The sequence below is a fragment of the Periophthalmus magnuspinnatus genome, chromosome 21, assembly GCF_009829125.3.
Source record: "Periophthalmus magnuspinnatus isolate fPerMag1 chromosome 21, fPerMag1.2.pri, whole genome shotgun sequence".
Lineage (NCBI taxonomy): Eukaryota > Metazoa > Chordata > Actinopteri > Gobiiformes > Gobiidae > Periophthalmus > Periophthalmus magnuspinnatus.
In genome coordinates, this window is record NC_047146.1 from 17,988,561 (window position 1) to 18,009,614 (window position 21,054).

The 21,054-nt window shown below is 40.4% G+C and overlaps 1 protein-coding gene across 1 annotated transcript; it reads left to right on the forward strand.

The window, feature by feature from the left end:
* The first annotated feature begins 784 nt into the window (after nucleotides 1–784).
* On the forward strand, nucleotides 785–4,357 carry c1ql2 (complement component 1, q subcomponent-like 2). The gene is made up of 2 exons (XM_033987040.2): nucleotides 785–1,375; nucleotides 4,178–4,357. Exons 1-2 carry the CDS (start codon nucleotides 806–808, stop codon nucleotides 4,355–4,357), a joined length of 750 nt encoding a protein of 249 aa, XP_033842931.1. The 5' UTR covers nucleotides 785–805.
* Nucleotides 4,358–21,054: the final 16,697 nt, after the last annotated feature.

The window sequence follows — 21,054 nt, forward strand, 5'->3', positions numbered from 1 at the left end:
GGAAGTGAAGGATGCTGGGAGATTCATTTACACCCATCAGGGAGTGGGCGGGCACGGAGGGGGGCAGAGGAGAGGGTTTCCTGGTACCCACACAGAGAGCAGAGTAATAGATTAGTATGTACCGTCGTAAGCAAAAGTAACAGAACACACTGCAACTTTCTTACCGTGTCTGAGTCATGTTTTTTGCTCATGCAACTCCACCGCAGCAGCATCATTGGTGTTCTCCTCAGTCTCTCCATCTCCTCCTCTTCACCACAACTAGTGTATTTAAATACATTTTTTCATAGCAATATTAACTTAGTTTGCTAGACCCATATGTCACTAACGAAAAGGTCAAAGGTCACACTTGTGTACAGCAGAACAGCTCTGGTATGTGCTCATTATTATGGTACAGTTATTGTAGTATAACTTTTCACTGATGTATGACGTTTCTGGGATCATTATTAGTGTGTCTCCAGCTGTGACCCCGCCTCCCTCACTCTTTGTAACTCTGTCTCTTTCCCTGTACATCTCTCTCTCTCTCTCTCCCTATCTCTTTCTTTCTCTTTCTCTCTCTCTCTCTTTCTCTCTCTCTCTCTCTCTCTCTCTGTGCAGCCGCACTTGCTTAAAACCCAGAGCGCCCCAGCTTGTGCCACTCACGCTCTCCCTCCTGTGCCCTCTGCTCCTGGTCCAGTCCGGTCTGGTCGCTCCCAGGTCCGGTTTTCCCGCCACCATTGGGTCTCCACGTGAGGCGGACTTGCTGTGTGTGTTCGGGTCCCGGTCCGTGCAGAGGAAGCGGCTCGTGGCTGCAGCGGTGTGCGTCGTCATGGTGCTCGCGCTGCTCATCGCCATCCCGCTGCTCGTGCAGACCTCGCGTGCGGACGCTCACTATGAAATGATGGGCACGTGCCGTATGATCTGTGACCCGTACAGCCCCAGACCCAGCGCCACCGCGCTGGAAGCGCAAGAGCTCAGCGCGCTCCCGAGCCCCGCGGCCGCACACGCGCCCAGAGGAGAGCCTGGACGCCCGGGTAAACCTGGCCCACGTGGACCCCCGGGAGAGCCGGGACCACCGGGCCCTAGGGGCCCCCCGGGGATCGCCGGACGCACAAACCCAGGTACGGACACTGGCCCCACGAACCACAGCGGGAACCACGTGGAGACGGCCGCTATCGGAGCCGCGAAGATTGCGTTTTACGTAGGTCTGAAGAACCCGCACGAGGGCTACGAGGTCCTGCGCTTTGACGACGTGGTCACAAACCTGGGCAACCACTATGACGCCACCACCGGAAAGTTCACGTGCCAGGTGTCCGGGATTTACTACTTCACTTACCACGTGTTGATGCGCGGAGGGGACGGCACGAGCATGTGGGCGGACCTCTGCAAAAACGGACAGGTACGTGGCTCAGCGGGTAACAGTAGGTCTATAGTTTAGGATAAGTCCATCATGTGTGCCAGTGGATCGTGCGTAATGGAGCAATTACGCACAGACTGGAGCTCAGCGAGCGGGTGAGACCGGGCAAATTACGCACAGAACATCATGATTTGCAGCACTTATTTTTCAACGTAGCGTAATTGTTTGGGTCAAAGGACGCAAAGCACTTATAGTCTTAAAGTTTAAGAATATTTCAAAGTTTTGATAAATCAAAGAGACATTTATAAAAAAATAAATAAAAAACGGTCCTATTAATATGATTATATCCACTTTAAATCTGTAATGTTATAGTGGCTCTAAATTTTATTTTGAAGACTACTCTTATTGTTTTACATTTTCTTTTTTTTTTTTCTTTTTTTTTTGTAGAGATTACATCTCAAAAGCAAGAGTGTGGCTGGATTAGTTGAATTCTTAAGGATAGACAATATTTCAGGTCTGATATCAGGATCGGTGAAGAGGTGAAGGTCTATATACTCAGTCATTTTTAAAATACAACAAATTATTTCACATATCCTTAAAATCTATAAGATAAAGGTTATACTTTATTGATCTTGCCTGAGAGAATCAGATTCTCTGTATTAGGGCTGAGTGATATGAAACATTAAGTCCCTTATAACTTTTCTTCCCGTATATTGATCAATCTGGAGTTTCAATTCAATTTTATTTAGTCATTTCAAACACAAAATAAAATTGCTTTTAGCATTGATTTCATGAACATAATCAATACAGAGTTTTAATCAGTGAATTCTCCAAACTCTTCCCTCTGCTCCAAACCACATGTTTTTACTAACCGAGGCTTGGCTGTAGACCTCTCTATTCAAAAACCCCAAGTCATTAACAGTTAGACATGACTGATTCTTGATCTTTTAATTTATTTCCCAATATTTGATCCATCCTTCAGCAAGTGCCACAAGGGCGACCAGCTGTGGGTGCCACAGTGCCACGGCTGGGACACATCTCCGGATCTTGAGCTAGTCTTGGTCAGGACCTTAGCTGGAGGATTTGACCTGGAGAATGTTTTGGAATAATGGAGGAAAACTGAAGTGCTCGAAGGAAACCCACCAAGACACAGGGAGAACATGCAAACTCTGCACACTATAATAATATTAATGCATTAGTCTTATACCGCTCTTTTCCAGATAGTCAAAATTGCTTCTCTATTTGGTGCAGTATTCATTCACTCCACACTCAGTTGTAATAAGCTACTACTGTTGCCACAGCTGCCCTGGGGCAGACTGATGGAAGGTAGGCTGCCAATCTACGCCACCAGCCCCTCCGACCACCAGCAACACACGAACACCATATTCATAGGCAATGGGTGAAGTGTTTTGTCGAAGGACACAATAACAGTTTTGCCACTATTGCCCCACAAAAGTGTGAGTGCTAACTCAGCCACCGGGCCACCATATTTGTTGGGCTGAACTCTTAAGGCCTCCTCACACCAAGCCCATAAGGTTTGTGGTGTGTGTGTGTGTGTGTGTGTGGGGGGGGGGTGTGTGTGTGTGTGTGGGGGGGGGGGGGGGGGGATTCTGCCCATAGAACATGTGTCACACTACCATGTTCTGATAAACCTCAAGCTGCTCTTGCTTGTGTTTTCATCATACAACAATAGTCCTTATCCATTTATGAGAAAAATAGCCTTTTAGTATTAGGCATTTTATTTTGGATTAAATATATTAAAGGTGCACTGTGTAACTTTTCTGCTTGTTTCCATCGAAATGTTATGGCTTCAACTAGAGCAGGGATGTCCAAACTATGGCCCATGGCCCAAATGTGACCCACAGACCAATGGCCCTTTTGCTTCCTGGAGAATTGTCCATCAAAAAGTAATGCTTTTTATGACACGTTTTCAAAAATCCAGTATCAAATTTTCTAGTATGTCCCTTTGATGTTTGCCTAAATAAAGGTCTAAAGCCCAACACACACTACAGGATCTTTCAGTCTTAAACAATTTTTAAATGTGCAACAACAAGCACAGACAAAAAGAGAATTGTGTGACTACAATGAAGAGATCGCATGCCACAAGCTTAACATTATAAACTCATTTTGAGTCAGCTGTTTTCAGTCTACAGTAAAACGACTCGCTTTGAAACTCTAAAATGTTCAAAAGATCAGAGAATCTCACTTCTAGATGCAAGTCAAAACTGTGTTATTATTTGTGAAATCTAGTGTAATCTTTAGATAAATGCTTTTAATGCACACAAGGCTGAATGAATGACACCGGGAGTAGAGTCACTAAATAGAGGCACGTATGAGGATCTACTCTCACCTTTTACTTGCAAATTCTAATGGATAATGTGGATGACAATGCAGCAGTTTAACTTTACAACTTTGTGATAAGTGAGTAATAATAAGATAAAGTAATAAAGTAATTTCTTGAGCTTGTATCTTGTGACTCTAATTCTAACGTTAACCTCACAGTGAAATAATATATAGTCAAAAATAAACATTTGCTGAAAAAAAGTGGGAAAAATAGAATGCAACGCTCCACCTCACTGAACAAAATGCATTTAGGGAATCCCATGGCTAATGCGGCCTATAGGCTAAATCTTACAATGTTAAGTTTTAAGCGTTATGAAGATTTTAAAAATGTATGTTCTAAAAATAGAGAAGACTCCCTAAACAATTGACATTGTAGCTCCTGAAGGGTAACCCCAACAGCATTAAAATATGGGTCAAATGCAGAGGACAAATTCACCTATATAGGGGCAATATGTAAGCATCCAATCACCTTGATAACCTGTCCTCCTCCTTTCGTCCCAGGTGCGGGCCAGTGCCATAGCCCAAGACGCGGACCAGAACTACGACTACGCCAGTAACAGCGTGGTGCTCCATCTGGACTCTGGAGACGAGATCTACATCAAACTGGATGGAGGCAAGGCCCACGGGGGCAACAACAACAAGTACAGTACCTTCTCCGGCTTCCTGCTCTACCCAGACTGAACGCCTGAACGCAGGAGAGAGCTTATGTGTCTACTTCACTCCTCATGGAATTTACCCCAGAGTCCATCCACCTCACTGTGTCCTCTCAGACTGAAAGGGACTGGGGATGTCTCATTCAAGGACTGCAGGAAAAGAGAGTTGGTCTGGTCATTTTTCCATACCACAGTACCTACACAATTTTTGTTCCAGGGAGAGTATGGCCCTATAAGAGGCCTGTTCAACTTTGTGGCCCAGGTGACCTGTGGTACGGCTTCCAAATATTCACATATTTTCTCTTGTTTACTGCTTTAGTTAGTCCTGTTTTTATTCTGGGTTAGTACTAGGTTAATCCTGGTTTGGTCCTGGTTTAGGCCTTGTTTAAGTCTGTCTTAATTCTGGGTTTGTCCTGGAGCACTGTTGATGAAGCTTTTTGATGTTGATTTTTCCACAAAAATCTAATACAGCAGTTGCTGTTATATAATTGAAAGGGGGCATATTCTGTGTTGCCTCAAAAAGTAGTGACACACTGTACATCTCTCAGGCCCAGAGGCCATGGTCGTCTAAAAATATGGCCCTCATGTAAATTCAGTTGAATGGCCCTGTTAATAAGGAGAATTGTATGAGCTTGTAACATGTTTAAAACAGACCCCTGCTGTGTTATGTTTCATCTGTTCATGTTTGAGTGATTACAGTGGAACTAGCAGAATGCATATGGTCGACGTAAAGCTAACAGAGGTTTGTAGTGAAGGCCAGCACTTCATGTGTTCAGGAGTCTTCACCAATCAGACTCACTTAAACTTGTGTGAATGAATCAAAAACTATTGTATGATTACGACAAGGAAATATTATACTGCTATTAAAATCCCATGAAAAGTCAGTTTGGAGGGTGAGAATGAGCATTTGTTTATTATAAACTATGTAACAAAATGTAAAAGGGTCTTTGAAAGTGTTTTTTGGTGATGTTTGCACCAACACTTTTGCTCTTACACATCTAGGCTTCTATAGTTCACATACTGACATTATTATACAGTTTCATCAAACACTGGACTTTATAATAGCACTTTTACCACGTAAAAATGATCCAGAATCATTACACTATTGACACTAAATGCACAACTGTCAGGGTCAAATGAGCACTCAAGATCCGAGCAGACTTTCATGGGAAATACTTGTGAGTGATGCAGTGACAGTCAGTACATGTGGAGCATGTTATTGTGGTTAGCAAAGCCCATATGTTTTTCCTAATTTGTGTTTATTTCCAAAACATTGTTTTAGGTATGCCATATATACAGCATATGGAAGTCTTAGTAATGATGTGAGCCCTTTTTTACCCTTCACATTTAGTCTCAAAGGCAAAGGGGCAACACATTTTAAGTGGAGTGATGTGATGAGGACAGAAGTTTTACTTGAATGAAAACATACACTGGATTTGTTAAACTTGTCAATGAAAAAATATTCACTGTAAGTTGATGTATTCTGGGGGCTGAAAACCAAAAGGCTTGTAGGACAAATGAAGTATTTTTATTATCTCTGTTTCTTCAGTAAAATGTCTAAATGTAACTTTGCTCTTTTGATTCTCAGCTCTTGTTTCATAAATTATAATCCGTCCGACTCAAAATGGTTCCATATGTATTCAGTAAGCCATGAATAAATAATTATGTTTTATATAAAAACTGTAATTCAAATGTTTTATTTAACCATAGTCCCACTGAGATGTGGAATCTCATTTTTTTCTGCCAGTAGGGAAAACACAGGATAGACACAGGGAGAACATGCAAACTCCACAGAAAACCCCCAGCCTGCCCGGGAGTCTTACCTAGGACTCTGATTCTCTTGTTATTGCTTTGCCTAGAATATTCCACAGTAGAGCATTAAACGTATCTTGCATTTATTCAATTGCAGATTTATATTACTAAAGATACGTCTTTTCTCTGGAGGGGGTTGAACTAGGCTTAAGGTTAAGATACACTTTATTGTCCCCATAAGGGAATTTGTTCTCTGCCTTTGACCCATCCTTCACTGGGGCATCTCCTCAGGAGCAGTGAGCACCATGACGCAGTGCTCTGGAAGTGTGATCTTGCTGCTAGTGTTGGTCAGGATTACATTTGCTGGAGGATTTGACTATGGTGCATGTTTTGAGTTGTCAGGAGAAACCAGAGAGTCTGGAGGAAACCCACACAGACATGAGAAGAAACACCGGGCAACTCAGAGATTGAACCTGGAACCTTCTTGTTGTGAGTGTGAGTGCTAACCACTCAGCCACTACTTGGCCTGGTGTCATCTACTCTTCTCTATGGAAATAGAAGTTTAATGCCATACGGTGGAACCTTTCTGGCAAAGCAATACATCTCCATGAAGACAAGAAGGTCACGGACTCTCCTCCAGAAACTCAATTTAGACACATTGTTTAATAAATCCTTGTTCTTTGTGAGCAGTTTAATGAAATCAAACTTTATAAATGACAAAGTAATGCTGATGAGACAGAATCATAAAATATCACTTTAGGTTTAGGCGAGTTATAGGAGTATACTTTGAGCTGAAGTGACTGGAGGTGGCACATCACCTGCATGGAAATTATGCAAAATCGACTTTTTGGAGCTTTCTACCATGTTGTAATATTGTTTTCAAAACATTCCTGAAGAGGTTTTTTACGCCACCCATGCATGTTTTCGTAATCTTACAATTAGTTGGCATTTAATACACCACAGAAATATAACACCCCCTCTTTAAGTTAAAACCACATCAGAACATTTTCCATGGAGATAAATATGTTTTATGCCATATTGTGGAATATTAAAACAACAAGAGATCAACAATTCCACGGAAACAAGCCTTCTCCAAAGTAGCCAAAGAAGAGTCAGGTTTGTGGAGATGCAAGCCCATTTACAGCAAGAATGCATGTTTGGCAAAGACATTTTTAGCAATAGAAGGACCTGTATATGTAAAAAACAAAAAAAACAATAAACAAACAAACAAACAAAAAAAAAAAGCCATATAGACACGTTTAATGGCATAATGTGGGACATTCTAGTCAAAGCATTTTCATCTCCATGGAGACAAGCAGATAGTGGAACACCCATCAGAAAACTTACATTGTTCACAATTAGCACATTTTGGATGGACTGCCCAAAATAGTGTCATCAAGAGAATCCAAAATTGAGATATTAAAGCAGGGGTATTATGCAAAATAGACTTTTTGGAGTTTTTTGTTTTTTTTGTTTTTTTTTTTACAATGTTTTAACATTCCCTCATCAAAAACATGCCTGAAGAGGTTTTAGATGTCATCCATACATGTTTGAGTAATTGGTAATAATTCTCTCCCGGCTCTTACCGCCTACATCGTCCATGCACCCACACGGCAATTTCCCATAATTTTCCAAGAGCAAGGTACAAAACCATACATCACAACTTCACAAACCTGAAGTGATGTGCTATAATTTCATTAGCAGAATGTACGCCGATTGTAATGTAATAGCACTCTGAAAGAAGAGACTCTGAGCATCCAAAACAAAAGCAAAACTAATTAAACATACTAATAAGTTGTTTTCGGTGAATACAACATCTTCAAAACAACAAAAAGTAACTCTGTGATCTAAAAATGTTATGTGTTAGCAGTTAATACTCCATCAGTTAGCATTAGTCCACCTTTGGCCCATTCACAAATAACGACACCCATAACACAGCTATGATCTGTACAGAGGTTACACCGGAGGAGCTCAGAGATTGTCGCTGTGACAGATGGCCACTCTCCGGGCTGGATGAGGACAGGAGCGCAGTATTTGTGTTTGATAAATGCCGCGGTGACGTAGCATGTGTTTAATGAGAAGCCTCTGCAGGACACAGAAGGCAGCTGGAGCACGGGTCGCATCACAACACCAGGATTAGGAGCAGAGGAGCGCCCATCACCTGCTCTGCTCCTGCCGCTGCACCTGCCAAAGACAACAGGAGAGGAGGGGGACAGTAAATATCATTGCAATCTGTATTCATTGCCTGCTAAATAGTTTTGTATTGGGCGCATACATGGAATTATAGTAAGTAATCTATTAATAACTATCTTGAATTATCCTATTGTCACATAAGCACATTTTTACAGGAAAAAGTAAAATCTTAAGTCCATTTGTGGTTCACCCAAAAGACAAAACCTCGAGCCACAAACAAATCAACGTGGTCTACTCCATTCAGCGTGGTAAAGACTGCAGTGAGCTTATACTCAAGAAACTAAACAGACACTCAAAGCCACTAACCACTCCTTTGAAGATAGTGAGGTACAGGTCTTAGCCAAAGAAAAAAAAATGGTTTCAGAGGGGAGTTAAAGAAGCAATTTTTGTCAGGAAAGACAATCCTTCCTTGAACAGAAACAGGAGCCTTAGACATCATCTATCCCCTATCTATGACTCCATCCTCAGACCCAAATCAAAACAAAGAAAACAATAGCTCTAGCCAGGATGCTAATAGGTGTGAAACCACTCATTAGGGGCTTGAATGATTATGCTGCTAACAGAAAGTGTTTCAGTGTAGTTAGCTCCTCCCTTCAGACAGATATAAGGCAGAGTCCACCAGTAATCTGACCAGAACTGAAGAAGCAGCTAAGATGAGCAGCGAAATATCTTAAATCTTACATCTTTTTGTCCAACTGACAGATTTTATATTTTTATTTTGATATGGATCAGACCTGGATGATTGAGGGATTACATAGATAAATCCATATGAGTTTACAGATCCTTACATAAATGACAGGTTTAGAATTGCCGTGCACGCAGTATGGTACTGATATTACAGTTAAAAATATTTGAAACATTAAACCTGTGAACAACAATGTAAAATGCTAAAATGTGTGGTTAAAATATAAACACGGTGATAAGATTTATAAACTTATTTAACATATTTCAATGTCATGATTATCCCACACATGACCTACTGTGTGTCCTGCTGGTCTCGGGTCAATGAGAGAGGCTCAAACCTCTGAGATCCATCTACAATCAGGCAGAAAAGGCACTTGATAAAAAAAAGAAACAAAAACACCTCATTATCACCACTGGATTATCCTAAGTAAATACAGAATGCTCAGTTTGGACAATTTAATTCTGCATTCAAATCTGAGAAACCTATTCAAAATTATTAATAATGCAGCTCCACCTCCATTGAAAAAATATATTAAACTCCCAACAAACTCAATGTTCCCCTCTCTCCTCTGTGAACCCAAATTGCACAGTACCAAAACAATCCTCAGCCTTTGCTCAGTCGGTCTTTTCTTTTCAAACCATCAGACGGTGGAATCAGCTCCACACAGTCTGAAGTTCTCTGTAGATCTTAATTTTAATAGAAATGTCTACATGAGTCTAGTTCATTTGTACGGTTCTGTCTTCACTGAAAAAACTTGCACATAATGATTTTTAATATTTGTATGGACTGTAGGAAATATACTGTGTTGGACATGGTGGCATTTGGTTGTATTTTACTGCTGAAGTCAATGATGAACTGTTAGTCTTATAATGTACCGGTAATTGTAATGAAAGGTATATTTTTACCCATCAGAAAGTATCTAAATCTGGTACAAATCAGCTTTTCATTTGTAAGATTAATGAATTTGTACATGGTCCCTGATAAATATTGAATAAAGAAAGAAATCTAAACATCATACAGACGCTGGCCGGAGAATGCTATGTTTCTGATGGTTTGAGAGTGAGGTAAATGTTATAAATCGTGTCAGATGTCAGCAAAATCTTCAATTGTGTGTTTTTTAGCAATTGGGATCTGAACTGTGTCAGAATTGGACTTAAAAGTCTCTGAGTACTTGGTTCAGACCGGTTTTCACTACAGACGTCTTTTACATTGTGGATTCTTGTACTTCTCTGTCTGTCTATAAAATGTCCTCTTATTGTGTGATTCCTGTGTCTTCTGTTTTGTTCTTTGTGTTTTGGGTCTATGAACTTTGGCAAGAGTGTGCAGTATTTACTATATAAACTATAGCACACGCACAGAGAGTGTTACAGTTGCGTTTAAAAACACACTGGAACACTTCCTGTATTCCCACATGACATCACCAGGTGGAACAGAGTGTTTTCTGTTTGAGAGAAGAACTTGTAAATATGCAGGTTTTATGTGTTAAACGTGTGAAAGAAAGAAAACACAACTCCAAGTCTGTTTTTGATGAGGAAATAACATTATAACATACATCAGATAATATGCTAATACAGGCACTTTAAAGGTGTGCTATGTAATTGTTGGAGGGTCTGCTACCTGATTGTCTCCGTGGAGATGTTGCTTTGCCAGGAATGTTTTTACCATATGACAAGTGGCAGGTTAGATCTGGGGAGATGCAGCCCGCTCACAGTACTCCTATGTTTTCAAGGTTTCTTAAAATTTCAGCATTTTATTAAGCTTTAGTGAGGAACATCCCAGGTAAAGCAATAACATCTCCACAGAGGCAAGCAGAAAAGGTTACATTATGAACATTTAATTCATTTCTTTTTTTTTTTTTTTTTTTTGATTATTTTTGCAATGTAGAGTTATTCCATATGTCTTAAAACAAAGGACATGAGCCTCTTTAGTGACGCCACAGACTGGTTCCTTTCCTTTTTCCATTGGCTTTACATCAGAGAAAAGATTGGCACAACATTTGCAGTGTGGGCATAAATGTGAAAGAAAAACTTCACTATCAAGGACCACGGCACAACAATGGTATAAGATAAAAAGATATTTATTGAAGATATGAATAAATGTGGACGCTTGGCAGACCTCCCCATCTATAGCAACCTGTAAATGGTGAGGTCTTTGGGGTGAAAGACGAACAAGGGACACAGGTGAGAGGGCAGGGTTGGGAGAGCGGAGACAGACGGTGTTTCCCAGAGAGGCTCGTTTAAACAGGGCTTCTAGGTAATTAGAGGAGTGGTTGATGTGAGCTGTGATTCGCTGAGAGAAGCGGGAGGAGGTTGAGGCATGGTTTAGATGCATTTCCAAATCCCCAGCTCCTTTGTTGGCCACTGAGACGTCGGTTCTAGCGTTGCACACCAGGCATCCGTCATGGTCAACCTATCTTGGACTTTTATGGTTGACCCCGTGACGTAGCTCCGAAGGTAAAGGAGTTCAGAGTTAGGACCTGTGATCTTCCCTTCCTTTAAAATGTCATTTAAAACATCACCACTTGTTTCCTGTGCAGATGGAAATACAGCTCTGTGTATGCTTTTTGGAGCCTTTCATTCTGTTGATGCATACATTCATTTTCGGCTTCCCAACTGATTCCCAACTGATTTTTGACCAGTAGTGTCTCCTGCTCTGCCTTAATTTTCCCCAATCTTAAAATCTCCTTCTTCAAGTTGTCATTTCTTTGCATCAGCCAGTTTTTCTCATTTATCATATCAAAGTCGACATTTTGCAGGTCAGCCTCTTTGATTTCCAGAAGAAGTTTATGAATTCCTCTATACAAGTTAAAGTTCAGCCTTTGCGCAGTTTGCATGTTCCTTTTCAATTTCTTTGTCCTATATTTTTTAAAACTGTCCCATTCGTTGCAAATGGATTGTCGCTTCACGACCAATGCCTCGTTTTCATCTTCCGCATTTTTAAATTCTGTATCAATTTGCTCCTGAGTATCAGCTAGGACTATGCTGTTTGGAATTTTGCTCCGGATTTGGTCAATGTCTTGCTGGATTCGATAATTAACGCTTTTCAGACGCTTTATCTCATAGACTTTTTGGTTGTACTTGAAGGCTCTGACTTTTTCTTCACCGTATTCTTTAGTTATTTTCCAAAGCTGTTCCTTCAACTGCTTAGTTTTGCTTTTTAAGACACCGTTCGTCATGTCTAAGTCCATGCATTTCTTTTTCCAGCTCTCAACTTCAGCCAGTTTTTGGGTTATTCTTGATATTTCTCCCTGTATACGTTTGATGTCTTCCAAGGTGCAGTCTTCCAAGAGCTGTTTACATTCTCCATCTTGAGGCAGATTTGATCCCAAGCATTCAAAGTTGTTTTGGAAACCATCTTCCATGGCGTTATCCGAAATCGTCACCTCTTCTTTGCTGGACACCTCCGTGTTTTCCAAGCCTTCATTCTGTTGTTGGATTTTCTTTGGTTTCTGCTGTTTCTCAATCTTCTTCAATTTAAGAACCTCCTTTGTCACATAATAATTTGTTTGCATTAGTGACTTTTTCTCCTTTTTCAGCCTTTTCAAATGAACTTTCTGCAAGGTAGCGTCTTTAATCTCCAGATTTAATCCGTTGATTTCACGATGCAAGCGTGTGTTCTCCATCCTCAAGTTATTTATGTCATTTGTGATTTCCTCATCCTTTCTCTTAGACTCGACAATCCTCTGCAATTTGTCGCGAAGTTCCTGTTGTAGCTCGGCCAATTTCTTGGTTTTGGCTATTGGTACTATGTTCCCAGCAGCATCCATACAACAGTCAATTTCAGCTTTCAGGTTTACAATCATGTTTTGCATGACCTGATTCCTTTGCATCAAGTTGTAATTATCATGTTGAAAATCTCTTAACTTCTGGAGTCTTCGGTTAAGTTTACACTCTGTTTTCTTGCCAGCCTCATATTCTTCTGTTATTTTCTGAAGATGTGCCATTAACTGTTGATTTTCACTTTTTAAGGCATCTTCCAGTATTGTCATTGCTTTGCTTTTCTTTTTCAAAAGCTTCTCAGCAGCCAATTCCTGGGTCATGCTCGAGATTTTGTCCAGTAAACGTTCGGCGTCTCCTAAAATGCAGTTTGTCTCAGCTTCTAATTCAAGGTGGCGCTGTTTCCAGTCTGTGCTTTGAGATAGTTTTGAGTTCAAGTTCTCAAACACTTTTTGCAAACTGTCTCTCTGGCTTCTCAACATTTCTGTCTTGTCTGCCAGCAGTTTGCGTCTCTTGAGTTTTTTGGATCCCATTTCTGAATTATCCATTTCTAGTGCTGTTTTTTGTCTACACTTTTGAGTTTGTAGATCAATATTCAGATAATAAATTCAAGGATCTGATAGTGAGTAATCTGAATTCTCTTGAAGAATCGTACTGGCTCTCCTCTGCAGTGTGAGGTGTTGTGAGTTAGTTGTCTGGTCTTGGCCCTTACCTTTGGTACCCAAAGCAGAAGTGATGTCATAAAGCTCAGCATGATGTCACATAGTTACTCGGTTTCTAAGCAACCGAGAGGCTGCATTCCGGTGATGTCGTCCAGAGTTCAGCGATTGGCTGTTTTCAAGATTCTAGAATGTGTTATGTTATACTCCCCAAGAGCCAGTTTATGTATAATTTATTTAAAAAAAAAATACCCCTCAACATTGTTTGTGTGATATTAAAGTAACTTTTATTATTCATTAATTTTTTTGGTTTTTTTAACCACCTGCACTCATGTGTTTAGAGTCTGATCCAGATAAGCAGGTCCTTGGGTCTGAGGCAAAGTCTGACTTTTACAGGCCTGCTGCCATTGACCCAGCAGACCGTCCACCGTCACCAGTAGGTTCAAGTGCACTTACATAGTGCACTGTTAATATATGGATATACTGCATTATATTGAACTTTAAAACAATATTCAGGGCTTTGATTTGAAAACAAAATAATTGGTTAAAGAACTTTGCACGTGGAATTAGGAAAAATGAACAACTTAATGGTCGTGTGATAGAAATTTAAGTATATTCATGTTGTGTATTTTAATGCATTTGATCATATGAGTGAGATCACATCAGTCTGCCAGACCCAGAGCAGACATTAACATGTGTGAAGGCTCTGTCTCCATCTCACAGGAAACTTGCTGTTGTTCTACCTGTAAGTGTAAAATTTCATTATCATACGGGTGTGAAACAAAAGTCACTCTGCTTTGAAATGTATGTAGCATTGTCATTCTGGTATAAAATAGTCAGAGCTCAAATGCTCAGGGGTTGGTTGGTTGTGGAGACTTGGACTTACACTGAGAGGGGAACTGGGGGAGAGGCCGGGAGGCTACCAGTCTGTGGCCAGGGCAAGCCTGGGCCCTGAAGCCTGGGCCCTGTCCTGTCTGTATCTGCTGTAACAAACAATAAACCTTTTTTCCTGTATTTCAAAACTCACCAAGCTTCGCAAATGGATTACTTTTCATCTAGAACTGTAATTTTTCCACAACAGTCCTATATTACAGAAGTGGACTCTTGTGAGCTTTGTTATAACGTTTTTACCTCATTTAAATCATACCTGTGTTTTGTTTCATTCACACATGTTTGATTAACACTTTATTATCAGTCTGGCTACATCTTCAAAGCTCAAAATGCTCTGTTCCACCTTGTGATGTCATGACGTGGTAGTTTTCAAGTTAACAGCTACTTTTTACCTTCAATTCATTACAGATTGTCAATTTCAGGGCTGAAATTATACACATTATTCAGGTGGTGAAGATGTACGAAGGTTAAAAACACACTGGAGCACTTCCTGTATTCCCACATGACATCACCAGGTGGAACAGAGTGTTTTCTGTTTGAGAGAAGAACTTGTAAATATGCAGGTTTTATGTGTTAAACGTGTGAAAGAAAGAAAACACAACTCCAAGTCTGTTTTTGATGAGGAAATAACATTATAACATACATCAGATAATATGCTAATACAGGCACTTTAAAGGTGTGCTATGTAATTGTTGGAGGGTCTGCTACCTGATTGTCTCCGTGGAGATGTTGCTTTGCCAGGAATGTTTTTACCATATGACAAGTGGCAGGTTAGATCTGGGGAGATGCAGCCCGCTCACAGTACTCCTATGTTTTCAAGGTTTCTTAAAATTTCAGCATTTTATTAAGCTTTAGTGAGGAACATCCCAGGTAAAGCAATAACATCTCCACAGAGGCAAGCAGAAAAGGTTACATTATGAACATTTAATTCATTTCTTTTGTTTGATTATTTTTGCAATGTAGAGTTATTCCATATGTCTTAAAACAAAGGACATGAGCCTCTTTAGTGTCACAGACTGGTTCCTTTCCTTTGTCCATTGGCTTTACATCAGAGAAAAGATTGGCACAACATTTGCAGTGTGGGCATAAATGTGAAAGAAAAACTTCACTATCAAGGACCACGGCACAACAATGGTATAAGATAAAAAGATATTTATTGAAGATATGAATAAATGTGGACGCTTGGCAGACCTCCCCATCTATAGCAACCTGTAAATGGTGAGGTCTTTGGGGTGAAAGACGAACAAGGGACACAGGTGAGAGGGCAGGGTTGGGAGAGCGGAGACAGACGGTGTTTCCCAGAGAGGCTCGTTTAAACAGGGCTTCTAGGTAATTAGAGGAGTGGTTGATGTGAGCTGTGATTCGCTGAGAGAAGCGGGAGGAGGTTGAGGCATGGTTTAGATGCATTTCCAAATCCCCAGCTCCTTTGTTGGCCACTGAGACGTCGGTTCTAGCGTTGCACACCAGGCATCCGTCATGGTCAACCTATCTTGGACTTTTATGGTTGACCCCGTGACGTAGCTCCGAAGGTAAAGGAGTTCAGAGTTAGGACCTGTGATCTTCCCTTCCTTTAAAACGTCATTTAAAACATCACCACTTGTTTCCTGTGCAGATGGAAATACAGCTCTGTGTATGCTTTTTGGAGCCTTTCATTCTGTTGATGCATACATTCATTTTCGGCTTCCCAACTGATTCCCAACTGATTTTTGACCAGTAGTGTCTCCTGCTCTGCCTTAATTTTCCCCAATCTTAAAATCTCCTTCTTCAAGTTGTCATTTCTTTGCATCAGCCAGTTTTTCTCATTTATCATATCAAAGTCGACATTTTGCAGGTCAGCCTCTTCGATTTCCAGAAGAAGTTTATGAATTCTTTTATACAAGTTAAAGTTCAGCCTTTGCGCAGTTTCCATGTTGCTTTTCAATTTCTTTGTCCTACATTTTTGAAAACTTTCCCATTCGTTGCAAATGGATTGTCGCTTCACGACCAATGCCTCGTTTTCATCTTCCGCATTTTTAAATTCTGTATCAATTTGCTCCTGAGTATCAGCTAGGACTATGCTGTTTGGAATTTTACTCCGGATTTGGTCAATGTCTTGCTGGATTCGATAATTAACGTTTTTCAGACGCTTTATCTCATAGACTTTTTGGTTGTACTTGAAGGCTCTGACTTTTTCTTCACCGTATTCTTTAGTTATTTTCCAAAGCTGTTCCTTCAACTGCTTATTTTTGCTTTTTAAGACACCGTTCGTCATGTCTAAGTCCATGCATTTCTTTTTCCAGCTCTCAACTTCAGCCAGTTTTTGGGTTATTCTTGATATTTCTCCCTGTATACGTTTGATGTCTTTCAAGGTGCAGTCTTCCAAGAGCTGTTTACATTCTCCATCTTGAGGCAGATTTGATCCCAAGCATTCAAAGTTGTTTTGGAAACCATCTTCCATGGCGTTATCCAAAATCGTCACCTCTTCTTTGCTGGACACCTCCGTGTTTTCCAAGCCTTCATTCTGTTGTTGGATTTTCTTTGGTTTCTGCTGTTTCTCAATCTTCTTCAATTGAAGAACCTCCTTTGTCACATAATGATTTGTTTGCATTAGTGACTTTTTCTCCTTTTTTAGCATTTTCGAATGAACTTTCTGCAAGGTAGCGTCTTTAATCTCCAGATTTAATCCGTTGATTTCACGATGCAAGCGTGTGTTCTCCATCCTCAAGTTATTTATGTCATTTGTGATTTCCTCATCCTTTCTCTTAGACTTGACAATCCTCTGCAATTTGTCGCGAAGTTCCTGATGTAGCTCGGCCAATTTCTTGCTTTTGAAAATTGGTACTATGTTCCCAGCAGCATCCGTACAACAGTCAATTTCAGCTTTCAGGTTTACAATCATGTTTTGCATGACCTGATTACTTTGCATAAGGTTGTAATTATCATGTTGAAAATCTCTTAACTTCTGGAGTCTTCGGTTAAGTTTACACTCTGTTTTCTTGCCAGCCTCATATTCTTCTGTTATTTTCTGAAGATGTGCCATTAACTGTTGATTTTCACTTTTTAAGGCATCTTCCAGTATTGTCATCGCTTTGCTTTTCTTTTTCAAAAGCTTCTCAGCAGCCAATTCCTGGGTCATGCTCGAGATTTTGTCCAGTAAACGTTCGGCGTCTCCTAAAATGCAGTTTGTCTCAGCTTCTAATTCAAGGTGGCGCTGTTTCCAGTCTGTGCTTTGAGATAGTTTTGAGTTCAAGTTCTCAAAGACTTTTTGCAAACTGTCTCTCTGGCTTCTCAACATTTCTGTCTTGTCTGCCAGAACAATCATGTCTGCCGTTGATATAGGTAAAGTCTAAAATGGTCAACTCTCTAACTGCTCGTAAAGGCTCAAAATAGTCGTTCTATCGCGCTGTTTGTCGCTAGCCGTATGCTTCTACGTGTGAATAAGATGAAATGAAATGCTCGCACACAGGTACAAACTTGGCAAGCCAGACTGGCAGTGATGTCATAAAGCTTCAAAGCATTCCGTTGCTATGACAACACAACTTCAAAGAATCACTTTTGGTTTCTATGGAGACGGAGCACAACAGTTTCATTAGGCAAGGCAAGGCAAGGCAAGTTTATTTGTATAGCACAATTCGTACACAAGGTAGTTCAAAGTGCTTTACAGAATAAGAAAGACATTAAAATCACACAAATCAAACATAAATAATCACAAATAATCATCATAAAATTAACATTAAAAAGAGAAGAGTGCAGAATAAAAACCTGTCAGTCATATGCACAGCTAAACAGAACTGTTTTGAGTCTGGATTTAAACATTGTCAAAGTAGAGGCCTGTCTCACATCTTCAGGAAGACTGTTCCAAGTTTTAGCTGCATAAAATTTAAACGCTGATTCCCCATGTTTAGTCCTGACTCTGGGCACCAGCAGGAGGCCGATCCCTGAAGTCCTCAAATTGCGAGATGGTTCATATGGCACTAACATGTCGGAGATATACTTTGGACTTAGGCCATGGAGAGACTTATACACAAGCAGAGCTGCTTTAAAGTCTATTCTTTGAGCTACAGGAAGCCAGTGCAGAGACCTGAGCACAGGACTTATGTGCTCATACTTCCTGGTTCTAGTCAGGACCCGAGCAGCAGCGTTCTGGATGTACTGCAGCTGTGTTAAGGCTCGTTTGGAGAGGCCAGTGAGCAGGCCATTACAGTAGTCTAACCTACTGGAGACAAATGCATGGATAAGTCTCTCTAAGTCTGGCTTTGACAGTATATCTTTGATTTTTGCAATGTTTTTTAGGTGGTAAAAAGCTGCAGATGTTATTGATTTGATGTGGCTGTTAAAGTTCAAGTCTGAGTCCATTATTACCCCTAGATTTCTAGCCTGATTTGAAGGTTTTAGAGAGAGAGACTGGAGGTGACTGCTGACACTTTCTCTTTGTTTCTGTGGGCCAAAGATGATAACTTCAGTCTTGTCTGAGTTTAGCAGAAGAAAGTTGTTTTGCATCCACACACTGATCTGTTGGATGCAGTGGCAGAGTGAATCCACTGGTCCATATTCACCTGCTGCTAGTGAGACATAGATCTGAGTGTCATCTGCATAGTTGTGGTAAGACACATTATTGCTGCGTATTAACTGGCCTAACGGCAGCATGTAGAGATTGAACAGCAGGGGTCCCAGGATTGAACCCTGGGGCACCCCACAGGTCAGGGACATTTTATCTGATATACATTTTCCAATTTCAACAAAGTACTCCCTGTTTTCTAAATAGGACTTGAACCAGTTTAGTGCCGTACCAGAGATGCCCACCCAGTCCTCCAGTCTCTGTAAGAGAATCCCATGATCAACAGTGTCAAAAGCAGCACTCAGATCTAACAGGATCAAGACTGAGACTTTGCCTGCATCAGTGTTCAGGCGGATGTCATTTGTCACCTTGATAAGAGCAGTCTCAGTGCTGTGGTGGGGTCTAAAACCTGATTGGAAAACATCAAAGGAGTTATTCATTTCGAGGAAGTTAATAAGCTGTTGGTAAACAACTTTTTCAAGGACTTTGCCTAAAAATGGCAGATTTGAGATTGGTCGATAATTGTTCAATATTGTGGCATCAAGACTGCTCTTCTTTAGGAGAGGCTTGATAACCGCAGTTTTCAAAGCACTTGGGAATGTTCCAGATTGAAGTGACATATTAACTATGTGAGTGAGTGGTGACAGCAAACTGTTGAGCACAGACTTTAAAAATTTAGTGGGTAGCACATCGAGGCAGCATGTAGATGAACTCAGACTGGTGACAATCTCTTGGACAGTTTTATCAGTTACAGGTGTAAAGTGAGTCAGCTCTAAGTGTCTAGGTGGGTGCTGGGTTGTTATTTGTGTTGTGGAATTTATGGCATTTTTAATACCCTGAACCTTGTCATTAAAGAATACTGCAAACTCATTGCACTTAGATGTGGAAATTAGTTCTAACGGCAGTGGAGCTGGGGGGTTTGTTAATCTGTTTACCGTTGCAAACAGGATACGAGAGTTTTTACTACAACTTCCAATAATGTCAGAAAAATACCTTTGCCTTGTTCTAAAGACTGCAGTGAGCTTATACTCAAGAAACTAAACAGACACTCAAAGCCACTAACCACTCCTTTGAAGATAGTGAGGTACAGGTCTTAGCCAAAGAAAAAAAAATGGTTTCAGAGGGGAGTTAAAGAAGCAATTTTTGTCAGGAAAGACAATCCTTCCTTGAACAGAAACAGGAGCCTTAGACATCATCTATCCCCTATCTATGACTCCATCCTCAGACCCAAATCAAAACAAAGAAAACAATAGGTCTAGTCAGGATGCTAATAGGTGTGAAATCACTCATTAGGGGCTTGAATGATTATGCTGCTAACAGAAAGTGTTTCAGTGTAGTTAGCTCCTCCCTTCAGACAGATATAAGGCAGAGTCCACCAGTAATCTGACCAGAACTGAAGAAGCAGCTAAGATGAGCAGCGAAATATCTTAAATCTTACATCTTTTTGTCCAACTGACAGATTTTATATTTTTATTTTACTATGGATCAAACCTGGATGATTGAGGGATTACATAGATAAATCCATATGAGTTTACAGATCCTTACATAAATGACAGGTTTAGAATTGCTGTGCACGCAGTATGGTACTGATATTACAGTTAAAAATATTTGAAACATTAAACCTGTGAACAACAATGTAAAATGCTAAAATATGTGTGGTTAAAATATAAACACGGTGATAAGATTTATAAACTTATTTAACATATTTTAATGTCATGATTATCCCACACATGACCTACTGTGTGTCCTGCTGGTCTCGGGTCAATGAGAGCGGCTCAAACCTCTGAGATCCATCTACAATCAGGCAGAAAAGGCACTTGATAAAAAAAAAAGAAACAAAAACACCTCATTATCACCACTGTATTATCCTAAGTAAATACAGAATGCTCAGTTTGGACAATTTAATTCTGCATTCAAATCTGAGAAACCTATTCAAAATTATTAAAAATGCAGCTCCACCTCCATTGAAAAAATATGTTAAACTCCCAACAAACTCCCTGATCCCCTCTCTCCTCTGTGAACCCAAATTGCACAGTACCAAAACAATCCTCAGCCTTTGCTCAGTCGGTCTTTTCTTTTCAAACCATCAGACGGTGGAATCAGCTCCACATAGTCTGAAATTCTCTGTAGATCTTAATTTTAATAGAAATGTCTACATGAGTCTAGTTCATTTGTACGGTTCTGTCTTCACTGAAAAAACTTGCACATGATGATTTTTAATATTTGTATGGACTGTAGGAAATATACTGTGTTGGACATGGTGGCATTTGGTTGTATTTTACTGCTGAAGTC